This window comes from Vipera ursinii (genome assembly GCF_947247035.1).
Source record: "Vipera ursinii genome assembly, chromosome: 13".
Classification (NCBI taxonomy): Eukaryota; Metazoa; Chordata; class Lepidosauria; order Squamata; family Viperidae; genus Vipera; species Vipera ursinii.
The window spans coordinates 16,590,719-16,602,070 of record NC_139526.1 but is presented as its reverse complement, the minus strand read 5'-3'; the positions used below and the strand labels follow the sequence as shown (position 1 = coordinate 16,602,070).

The following is an 11,352-nucleotide window of genomic DNA, read 5'->3' as shown; positions in this document are numbered from 1 at the left end:
CGCCCATCTTCAAAATTACATGCTGTCATTTTGTCTGGAGAAGACATTCATCACCCTCTTGCAGCCCAACCCACCTCACAGGCTTGTTAAGAAAATGAAAGGCAGCACTAGGTGGGTTTGCTGCCTTGAGTGACACTAACAAAATAATAAGAGGCGCATAAAATCCAAAATAATATATTCCATTTTCCAGCCATCTTAAAAAGAAAGCAACAGCCAACACGGCTAGCTGCTGGTAGTGCAAATTGGGGCTTTGGCTCCGTTGCAAGCGTGAAGAACTAATCTAGGTCCCCATTTATTTGGGATAAATACATCCTTTTGAGGCCGGGGGAAGTCTGGAGTTAAAAGTCCACAAAAGTTGACTAAAAAGGGAGCTTGGGGGAAAAAAGAGCCTAAAGCAGCAGATTCTCAAAGGACAAGTAAGTAGTCCATTTGTGCTAACTTTGTGTCAAGTGTATTTTTATTAAATTTATATACCGCCCTATTCCCGTAGGAATCCACCAATTCAAATGTTGAAAGATACCTGTTGACTTGATAAAAACCAAACAATCCACAGTTATGGTTGTGCATCTTTATTTGAAACTGGGTGTTTTTTTCTCGAGTCAGTGTGTAGTTTTGCCTTCCCCTCCCTCTGCCCTGGTACCCCTTATACATACTGGCATCAAAAGGGTGCAATAGTGCTTCCCTTTGGGAAGTGGGGGGGGAATATAGAAGGGGGGAGAGACTGTAAAACCCTTCACACGGTCCATTGGGAAGAAGAGAAACACTGGCAGCCACCCTTCGTTTTGACTTGACCCAAAATATTCTTAATTTTTTTTAAAAAAAAACCGAAAAATGACAATCAAGTGTGGCTATTTTTTTTAAAACGTTTTGTTTTAAGGCGCAAGAGACAGAGACACTTGAATCATGATTCACATACAAGCTAATACTTTCTATTAAAAAAAATAAACCTCAAAAAATCTGTTTCCTGCTCTTTGGAAAGAGCTGGGCTGCTGCCTTCATAGAGGCCGGTTTAACTTCCTCTCAATGCGTTATTATACAATATTTGGAATGACTTTTATCGTTTTCAAAAAAAAAAAAGAACCAACACACATACAATCGGAGTCCTCAGATGCACTGCAGAACTGGGGAGGGGTGGGGAGGCTGGGTGGGGGGAAGGAGGGAAGGGGGTCAGAGGGGGGTGGGTCTTCGCTCCCAAACTTTTTTTTTGCATTTTTTTTTAATAAAGGCTGCCGCCAGTCACAAAACCTTTTCTCACCGTTCCAGTTTTTATATCCTGAGTCAAGCGCCAAATAAACAAACAAAGCCATGCCAATTCTCAAAAAACTTTTTCGCTTATGCGCAGTTATGGGGGATTTTTTTTTTTTTGGTCAAAAAAAAAAAAGGAAAAAAAATGCTATGGTGGTAACTAAGTCCTGCTTTAGAAGCATTTGCGATGGACAATGGATGGTCCGGATTCGTCGTATTCCTGCTTGCTGATCCACATCTGCTGGAAGGTGGAGAGGGAGGCCAGAATGGACCCTCCAATCCAGACTGAGTATTTACGCTCAGGTGGGGCAATGATCTGTAGGAAGAAAAGAGGAAAGCAATCAGAACTTAGAACTAAGGCAGAATCAAGTTACTGGTCCTCAAGATCCCATGGGTCACATGATCCTATTTCAAGACTGGGTGGGGCAGACCACTGCTCCAGTTCTTGCCCCAAACACCTCCATAATCTATCAAGCAGCTTAGCCACCCAGTGGGGGACACACAAGCTTTTCCCCTGTAAGAGGGACAGGAGAGCCGATTGTGGTTGTCAACCCAAGCTTGCTGCTTGTGGCCAACACAAAGCCAAGCTTGTAGAACCCACACTCAACCTGGCCCTCTACGTCGTTCAAGGCTCAAGTCTTACCTTGATTTTCATTGTGCTGGGTGCCAGGGCGGTGATTTCCTTCTGCATCCTGTCCGCAATGCCAGGGTACATGGTGGTGCCACCAGAGAGGACGGTGTTGGCATACAGATCTTTGCGAATGTCAACATCACACTTCATGATGGAGTTGAAGGTGGTTTCGTGGATGCCACAAGATTCCATACCTGCCAAGAGAAGATGCCCACCATGAAGACAACTGGACACCAGAAACTCTTCCAAGATGGCCGTTCGGCCCAAGTTCAGATCCTACTTGAAGACCATGGTTCCTTCAGGACTTACCCAAGAAAGATGGCTGGAAGAGAGCTTCCGGGCACCGAAACCGCTCGTTGCCGATGGTGATCACCTGTCCATCGGGCAGTTCGTAGCTTTTCTCCAGAGACGAACTGGATGCGGCGGTGGCCATCTCCTGCTCAAAGTCCAGGGCAACGTAGCACAGCTTCTCCTTGATGTCACGCACAATTTCTCTTTCGGCCGTGGTGGTGAAACTGTAGCCTCTCTCGGTCAAGATCTTCATGAGGTAGTCGGTCAAGTCGCGGCCAGCCAGGTCCAGACGGAGGATGGCGTGAGGCAAGGCATAACCTTCGTAGATGGGCACAGTGTGGGTGACACCATCACCAGAGTCCATCACGATGCCGGTGGTACGGCCAGAGGCGTACAGGGAGAGCACAGCCTGGATGGCAACGTACATGGCTGGGGTGTTGAAGGTCTCAAACATGATCTAGAGGGGAGAAGAGAGACAGCCGTGAAGCTCTTGGCCAACAGACGGCCCCATCAACACCATGCACAGAAAACACCAGTGGAGAAATCGTAACACATGCTGGACAGATACAAACCTTCACGGCAGATGTTAAGGCAAACCACACCCTTTCCTTATTGGGCAAATTTCAGTTTTACAATTTTGAGAAAACAGGAGAGAAATCGCTCAGAATAAGCCGGAAGTTAGTATTTATTTTTTTGGGGGGGTGGGGAACAAAGGGTGTGAGAAAGAAGCAGTGATGCTCACAAGCTGAACACACAAACAGAAGAGAGAAAGCCGGGGTTTTTTTTGTTTTTATTTGAAAGAGCAGATAAAAACCTTTCCAGATCCAGCAAGAGAAGACTCAGATCAGAAAAGAAAATCCTGCAGAGTTGGGGGAAGAAAGAAAGAAAAGATGAACAAAGAGAACGAAAAGATTGCAAAGTATCCCTTTTTTGTAGGCAGGAGAGAAATAATAAAAAAAAGGATGAGAGGGGGAAACACTGGGCAGGTTTGCAAGGGACCAGATGCCAATACACACCTGAGTCATCTTCTCTCTGTTGGCCTTGGGGTTGAGGGGCGCTTCTGTCAACAAGACAGGATGTTCTTCGGGGGCCACTCTGAGTTCGTTGTAGAAGGTGTGGTGCCAAATCTTCTCCATGTCATCCCAGTTGGTGACAATGCCATGTTCAATGGGATACTTCAAGGTCAGGATACCTCTCTTGCTCTGCGCCTCGTCTCCAACATAGCTGTCTTTTTGGCCCATCCCAACCATCACACCCTGTGAAGAGAGGGGAAAAAAATCGAGATTTTGAAATAAAATAGCCACACAACAGCCCATTGATGAAAGACCTGGGCAGATGGCCGGTTCGAGCCAACACAACTTAAGTCAAAAGCTGCTTTTTCAATGGTCTGGGTTAACATTATGTTAACTTAAACTTAAATGTTAATTTAACATTTGGACGGATGCCTAAGGCACCTTTCGTCTATGGAGATTCTCAACCGTCCAGGTCAAAAGCCAACTGGACTTGTGTTTTTCTTTGAAAATCATTAGAACCGAAGAAGCTTCTTGGATGTGAAGCAAAACATTTTTTTAAAAAAATCCGTGAGAGTGCAGTTGCCTTTTGGAGGAAGAAAAAAAAAGAAACATTTTTGGGACATAAGGAACCTTGTAAGGTTTAAGCCATGTTTCTCAACGCCTTGAAGGTAGATGGACTTCAACTCCCAGAATTCCCCTGCCAACAATTCCTGGACTCCTAAAATTCTGACAGGAGGAATTCTGGGAGTCGAAGTCCACTCCCTCTCCAGTTTCAGGCAAAGAGCTAACTAATCTCTTTGTGGCATCATAGCAGCCCACCAAGTAGTTTGTTCAAAGTTGGCACTGAAGCCTGCCTGTTATCAATGGCAAACCATGGTTTAGAGGGTGGCATGCCATACCAGTCATGGCTTGTGCAAGAAAAAAAACAGGCTTGGAGAAGTGAATCTGCTTGGGATTTTTCCTTCCATTTGTTTCCTGGATTCCAAAAGCTGGTCCAGAAAAAAAACCAAGATGAAATACGCTAAGAACGGGCAGGTGGACAAGGAAGATAAACTCGGGGACCAAACTAGGATAAACCTAGGTCCCAACCTGCAAGGCTGTGAGAACCTGCTGTCCAGGAAAGCAGAGAAAGGAGTCCTTGAGATCTAGCAACTTGCCCAATCTTATTTCCACCCTTCCTGGCTGGGAAGGAGCCGCAAACCCAAGACGTACCTGATGCCTGGGGCGACCCACGATGGAGGGGAAGACGGCTCTGGGCGCATCATCTCCGGCGAAGCCGGCTTTGCACATGCCGGAGCCATTGTCAACCACCAGCGCTGCAATATCATCATCCATGGCGGATCTGGGAATTGGGGAGGAAGACCATTGAAGGAACACAGCTGAGCAACAGCAAAGCCAGCCCCACCCCACTTCCTCCTTTGCCTGCTCCTCTTCCCTTTATGCCTCCAGCGGCCACTAGGTGGCGCGCCCAGCGCGCTCTCGCACAGGCAAACCCTTCGGAAGCTGAACGGCGCTGCCTGCCGGCTCCCACTATTACCATAAAAGGCAATGGTGAAGATGCAGCCGGCAGCCAGCTTTCTTCCCCGGCGCTTGGCCACGCCCTGCCTGCCCACCAGCCGCCCCCCCTCCCCGCCCGGCAAGGAGGGGGCCACGCCCAAAGGCCAGCTACTCACCCCCCCACACACCCACTCCCCTAATCCGTCCAGGCAAGACCCGCTAAACAGGAGGAAAGCGCCCCCCCTCGCCCTAGACTGCATGCTCACCAGCTTTGGGTGGGGAAGGAAGGGGGGGCTCCTCCCTAAGGCTTGAGCTACCCCCCCCCCCGCTGGGTGGCTGGCTTGCAAAAAGCTAGCCAGGCGAGGCACGCCCAAGTGCACGAGTTTTGTCTGTCCCACTGGAAGAAACCCCCCCCATCTTTTCTCTCTCTCTCTCCCCCCCCACCCCAAAAAAGAGGGGGAGAGGCGCGATCTGGATTAGCTCCGGATCAACGGGGCCGGTGCATTCCGTTTGCCAGGTCCGGGATGATCCCCGAGAGAAAACAATTCCAGGCCCCAAGTGGGCGCGGGGGGGGGGGGAATGGGGGGGTGGGAAAGAGAGAGAGAAGGAGAATCAGGTAGACACCCCATGCCAGAGGGTGCTCGAATTGAAAGGACTTTTCTTTTAAGAAAACAACAACAACAACAAAACTTGAGAATCTCCCCTCCAACACGAGGGGGCTTTACCACCCTTCCTCCTCCCTTGCATGAGGACTAGCCGCTTGCTTAGTTTGACACCTTCCGAGCGTGCCACTGGGAGGGCTGGAACGCGAGAGAGAGAGGGGGGAGAGGCGCCCCAGAGGGAAATTCTGCAGCATTTCCTGAGGGTGGGGTGGGAGGGCATAAAATCCCTTAAGGGAGCTCAAAGCTCCCCCCACCCCACCCCCGGCTCAGCCAAGAAACCCACGAAACAAAGAGATCCTCTTCAAGACTCAAGTGAGGACTGTGATCGATTACCGCCCCCCCCACTTCCTCCCCCTCGCCCTTCTCCACCCACGTGCTCTTCCTTACAATAGAAAAGCCGACTTTGCCCCCCACCCCACAAAACCCCTTCAACCCTGACGGGGATGGGGGAGACCTCCCGCCTGTGACTCCCAAGGCACCCCCCCTCCCTCCCGTCTCCCCCCCCTCCTTAAAAGCCGTTAAGCAGCGGGGCCCAGCTAAAGCGGGAGCGAGCAAAGCCGCCTCGCCCTGCGCCTTCCTTTCGATTCGAACTCAGTGCCTGGCTGACTCTCCTCCCTTCCAACCGGCCGCTTCCAAGCCCCGGGGGGGGGTCCCGTTCCGGGCCGGCCGGCGCCCCCCCCAGACCACCAAAGCGTTTAAGGGGGGGTTCCCTGCAACCCCCACCTTTGCACCCCCCAGTACCAGCCGGAGCCCCCCCCCATATGCACGCCTGGCAGGCGCCCCGCCCCAGCAGGGCAGGGGCGCACCCCAAAGCCCATCGGGGGCTCTCCAAATCCTTGCGCGGCCTCCGGGAAGCCCCCTGGAGCGCGACGTCGAACACACACACACACGCACACACACACACAACCCTTGCAAAGGCGCAACCGAGCCCCCCCCAGCAGCCCAGCCTCCTCCCCACCCCCACCCCCGAAGACCCTTCCCCAGCACTGCACGCATCCTCCCCCGCCACGTTGCAACCCAAGCCAGGCAGGTGAGCCTTCCTCTCTCCTCCTCCTCCTCCTCCTCCTCCTCGGCCCGGCTTACCTTTCTGGGTTAGGCGGCTGCTTGGAAAACGCTCGTGGGGGAAGCTTGGCTGCCTGTGGAGACCCTTCGGGCGGGGGGAAGGGAGAAAGACGCAAGCGAGGCGGCTGAGCGATTCACCGGCGCGCGAACAGAAAAAGGACCGAAAGGGCGCTTGACGACTGCGCGCCGGGCCGCCGCGCGTCGGGTTTTATACGGGCCGGGCGCCGCGGCTCTCGCCATAAAAGGCAAACTTCGGAATGGCCCGTCCGGATTGGCTGCGCCTCTCGCTCGCTCGCTCACTCGCTCGCCGCCGTCTCGCTGCAGTTCTTTTTTCCCTCCATTCCTTCCTCCTTCTCGCCTTTGAGAGGGAGGGAGGGGAGAGAAAGAGAGAGAGAGAGAGAGAAAGAGAGAGAAAGAGAGAGAGAGGAAGAAGAAGATAGATGAGGGAGGGAGGGAGGGAGGGGAAGGACCACTTTGCAGAGGGGATGCTGTGGGTCCCCCAAGCTGCTCCCCCCCTGATTTTGGTACCCGGGTGATGAGAGGCCCCAAAGATGCTTCCCAAGCATCTTCCCTCCTGCAAGGGACCCAAAGGGCAAAAAACCTGTTTCGCTCCCTTTCTTATTGATTTACGGACTTCTCCAGGTCGCCCAGGATCTTATCTTGCAGTGGGGTCACCTGGGATCCGATCAAGGAGAAGCTTTGGAAGCTCAGGGATGAAACTTGAGGGGAGGCCCCCCCTTTCCCGGTGCTCTCTGAGCTGGCTTGTTTCCTTGCAGACGTTTCCTGACCCAAACTAGGTAACACCATCAGATTAGCACCCAGGCGCTTTCCTAGTTTGGGTAATAAAAGGGCTGGGAGGAAACAACCTGGAGAGCAGCAGGGACCCCCCCCCCTCCTCACCTGGGATTGTGGCAGAGTAGCTGGTGAGGGTTGAAAGAAGGAAGGGTTTCCCCCCCCCCCCACACACACACACCACCTCCCCAATTGCTGGGAATAAAGGGACTGGGGGAGGTGTGATGCCAAGCTGTGGCTGAGATTTACTTCCGAGGAAGCCCCTCGGAGCGGGCCTGGGAAACTGGGATTACACCAGGACAGATGCAAAAGGGGGCCAAGTGGGAAGGTGGTCCCCTTTTGGAGGGGTGGGGAAACCCTGTACTGCCTGCCTTTCGTCAATCGATGGGCACGCCCCTTCCCCCTTGCAGGAAAGCTGCATTTGAACCCTGCACCCAGCTAAACCTGAACACCCCCTCCCCAAGAGGGAAGGAACTCCCAAGTCCAGATGTGATGGGCTTCCATCCCCATCAGTCCTAAGCCACCTTTTTCAATGCCGTTGCAACTTTGAGTGGTCACTAAACGAACTGTTGTAAGTTGAAGACCACCTGTGAACGGGGAGTTGTCCCAGTAGAGGCAAACCTCAGAACTTAGGGGAAGGAGCAGACAATTTTGTGCAAAACTTAAGTCCCAATAGCTCTAGCCCATTCAGATGGCCTCTCCTGAAAAAAAGCCAAATTATAAGACGCATGGAAGGATGTCAGATGGAGCCCTCAATTTACGTAATCCTCAGTTTACGACCATTGGCTGAATAGTGATTCCAAGGTACAAGGATACTAAAATAAGTGACTCACAACCGGACCTCACTCTTAACAACCACTGCAGCGTGTCTGTTAATCGCCACTGGTGACCTTCCACTCGGCTTCTGACAAGCCAAGTTAATGTAAGGTCATGTGATGTCCCGCTTAGCAACCCCACTGCTTTACAACAAATATTACTAGTCCCAATGTGGTCATAAGTTGGGGACCGCTCGTCGGTCTCTCCAGAAGATCCCAAGCAGGGATCCTGTGAAGCTCTCCGGATGTTCTTCCCTGCTGCAACCATGAAGGCTTGCCAATCTCCTGCAACGCTTAAAAGGAGCTCCGTGTTCCAAATTGTGCACTGCAACGAAAAACAATCCGTTATATCAGCTGTTGCCCACAAAGGGTGCAGAGCTGATACCCTGAGTAATGCATGAGCAAAATACCTGACAGAGCCTTTTCCCCTAGGGCGGTGACTTGCGGATCTATTAGTCTGCACAATTAGGGAATTGAAATTTCCAGCCGCCATCGTAGAAATGATGGGAAGTGGAGTAAATTCCTTTAAAAAACAAAACAAACAGCAGGTCGGGGAAACGGACCTTAAAATGTCACATTTATACCACTCTGGACTTCGTTCCTAGCCAGCTTGGCCTAATCTGCAAGGCTCTTCAAACTTGGCAACTTTTAAGACTTGTTCAAAATGCGAAGACTACCTCAGACAGCCATACTGGCTGGGGAATTCTGGGAGTTGAAGTCCACAAGTCATAAAGTTGCCATGTTTGGGGAGTCCTGGTCTAGCGGTTAAGGCTCCAGGCTAGAAAGAAAGGACTCTGGCCCAATAACCAGGAGACCGAGAGTTCTAGTCCCACTTTAGCTGTGAAGGCCAGCTGAGTGACTTTGGGCCAGCTCCTCTCTCCCTCAGCCCAGCCCACCTCACAGGGTTGTTGCTGTGGGGAACATAGGAGGAGGAAGGCATCTTGGGTATGTTTCTCACCTTGAGTTATTTGTAAAAACAATAACAGGCGGGCTAGAAGATAACGTCATGCGAGAGCCTAAACTTTGTTCAAAATCACCTAAACACATTGAGGAAATTCCCATCCACCCCCTTACAAATGAAAGGGGTTTTCCCTTTGCTAAATGAAACAATAGCTAATTCTGTAAAAGGCTGAATTTTGGGGGGGGGGGAATTCAGCTTGGGCCCTCAAGGTCCCGTTTACCAGCTGGGGAACCAACGCATTTGAATTTGTGAGGTAAGCAACGCGGGTGCCAAATCTTCCCGCTTTTTTTTTCTTCTCAAAGGACTCCGACGAACGTCCTCCTTGGCTTGAACCTGGTGGGAACAGAGTCGGATCAGCTACGCAAAGACTGAGCTGGGACACCCGTGTCATTTCTAAGCTTGGTTGTGGGAAGGGGAGCCAGCTTCCATAAGATCAAGTCATAAAAGCGGGACATCTCTCCCCGTATTGAGATACTACCACCAGCTCACTAGAAGGTTCTGGATAAGATCCACCAGCTTCAACCTTCTCCTTCTACCACGTACATTATAATAAAAGCGAAGAGCCTTTTTAGGCCTCTCCAGAGACTTTGGGGGGCAGCCCCCAAATCTCCTTCAGTTGCAAGGGAAAGCCCCCTTTAAGCCAAACTCGACTCATAACCACCTGAAAGTCTTCTGTGGAGTTTTCCGGCGAACAAGACAGGATCCTTTTTTGGAGAAGGAATGTTTTCCCAATTTCACCTACAGCTCATCACCACTTGCAACCCAGCTTAGCTTTGCCAAGTTCAACCCTTGCCAACTTAAGGTAGCAATTCACGTGGGATGGAAGGTGGGTTTAAAAAAAAAAAAAGAAAAAGAAAAGGGGGGTGGGCAGGCAACAAAGGGTTTGGCTGGGAGAGAGTGACTGGCCCAAAGTTCACCCAGCTGGCTTTCATGGCTAAGGCGGGACTAGAACTCACAGTCTCCTAGTGACTGGCCAAAAGTCACCCAGTGGGCATTCATGGCTAAGGCAGAACTCAACTCAACTCATCTCCCAGTGATTGGCCCAAAGCCGCCACCCTCCCGCTGGTTTTCATGCCTAAGGCAGAACTAGAATTCACAGTCTCCCAATGACTGGCCCAAAGTCACTCAGCCAGCTTTCATGGCTAAGACAGGACTAGAATTCACCGTCTCCCAGCTGGCTTTCATGGCCATTTCATTACCAGCTAGGTGCCTTCACCACTGGACCAGACTGACTCTCCTGCTCCTCCGGGCTGCCTAGGCCAAACAGATGGAAACAGCCAACAGGGCCCCTTGGAGGAACTCTGAAGCTGTCCCCAAGTCAAATCATAACTTCGACACATTAGAGGAACGTGAGAGTCAAAGCGTGATGTGGTCAAGAAGGAGTGGTCCTTTCAGCACACCATGCCCAAAGCATGCATCACACCCACCCTTGGCAAAACTTGCAGACTCTGCTGAACTCAGAGGGATGCCAGCTGGGTCCCTTCCCGGGGCCTCGAGACCAAGAGAGGGACCCCACCCTGAAAAACCCCACCCGAGCCTTGCGCCCTTCTCCAGCCCAACTGGAGGACAACTAAAAGCAGGGCTTTTTTTCTCATAGAATGCCCAGAACGGAGTTCCGGCATCTTTTTTGGATGGAACCTTGTAGGGTAGGCAAGGCAGGTTGTATGACCTGTGTGAGTTCCGGCACCTTTTTCTTTTACAAAAAAAGCACTGGCTAAAAGGATCCTCCATCCAGTCAGCCAGGGGACCAACCGAAGACATGAAGGAGGCAATCCAACGACAATCTAATCTGGTGTCAAGGTTGACTCAGCCTTCCATCCTTCCGAGGTAGGTAAAATGAGGACCCCGATTGTTGGGGGCAATTAAGCTGACTTTGTAATAATGCCGCTTGGGTGTGTGTGTGTGAAAGCCCTAATAAGCAGGCATATACATAGAATGAAGGCTACTGCTAAGCTTGTAAGCCGCCCTGAGTCTTCGGAGAAGGGTGGGATATAAATGGAATTAAAATAAATAAATAAATAAATAAATAAATAAATAAATAAATAAATAAATCAATTAGGTGTAATTGCCTGGGAAATCTCCCGAGGGTGTAAACTGCGTTCAGCTCTCCCAACTTGGACCTTTGGGGGAATGGAGGCATTTTTGCCCCGGAGAGCTTTTTTTTTTTTAATATATGACTTCTCAGTATGCAAGCAGGGTGGAGATTGCATCCCCTGGTCCTGGCTTGTTCTCTCCTCCTTGTCTGTTTCAAGGCTAAATCATTGGGGAGAGAAGAGTCTGTGCCCTGCCGAGGCTGATACGCTGAACTCACAAGCGTGGGCGGTGGAATTCCACAGCCTCAGCTTTATCACCTTCCTTCCTTCCTTCTCTCTCTCTCTCTCTC

At 51.1% G+C, this 11,352-nt stretch overlaps 1 protein-coding gene across 1 annotated transcript; it reads right to left on the bottom strand.

Annotated features, from left to right (window-relative positions):
- Window positions 1-553: 553 nt before the first annotated feature.
- Window positions 554-6,576, bottom strand: ACTB (actin beta). Its single transcript, XM_083373040.1, has 6 exons — window positions 6,423-6,576; window positions 4,393-4,522; window positions 3,184-3,423; window positions 2,186-2,624; window positions 1,889-2,070; window positions 554-1,561 (listed from the first exon to the last, which is right to left on the bottom strand). Exons 2-6 carry the CDS (start codon window positions 4,513-4,515, stop codon window positions 1,418-1,420), a joined length of 1,128 nt encoding a protein of 375 aa, XP_083229166.1. The 5' UTR covers window positions 4,516-4,522; window positions 6,423-6,576; the 3' UTR covers window positions 554-1,417.
- Window positions 6,577-11,352: the final 4,776 nt, after the last annotated feature.

Excerpts from the sequence above, each read along its gene's own strand:
- ACTB (XM_083373040.1), bottom strand. The coding sequence starts at position 4,515 with ATGGATGATGATATTGCAGCGCTGGTGGTTGACAATGGCTCCGGCATG. Across the intron at positions 3,424-4,392 it reads TGGGTCGCCCCAGGCATCAG|GGTGTGATGGTTGGGATGGG; the intron begins GTACGTCTTGGG and ends CTCTCTTCACAG. Across the intron at positions 2,625-3,183 it reads ACAGAGAGAAGATGACTCAG|ATCATGTTTGAGACCTTCAA; the intron begins GTGTGTATTGGC and ends TCTCCCCTCTAG.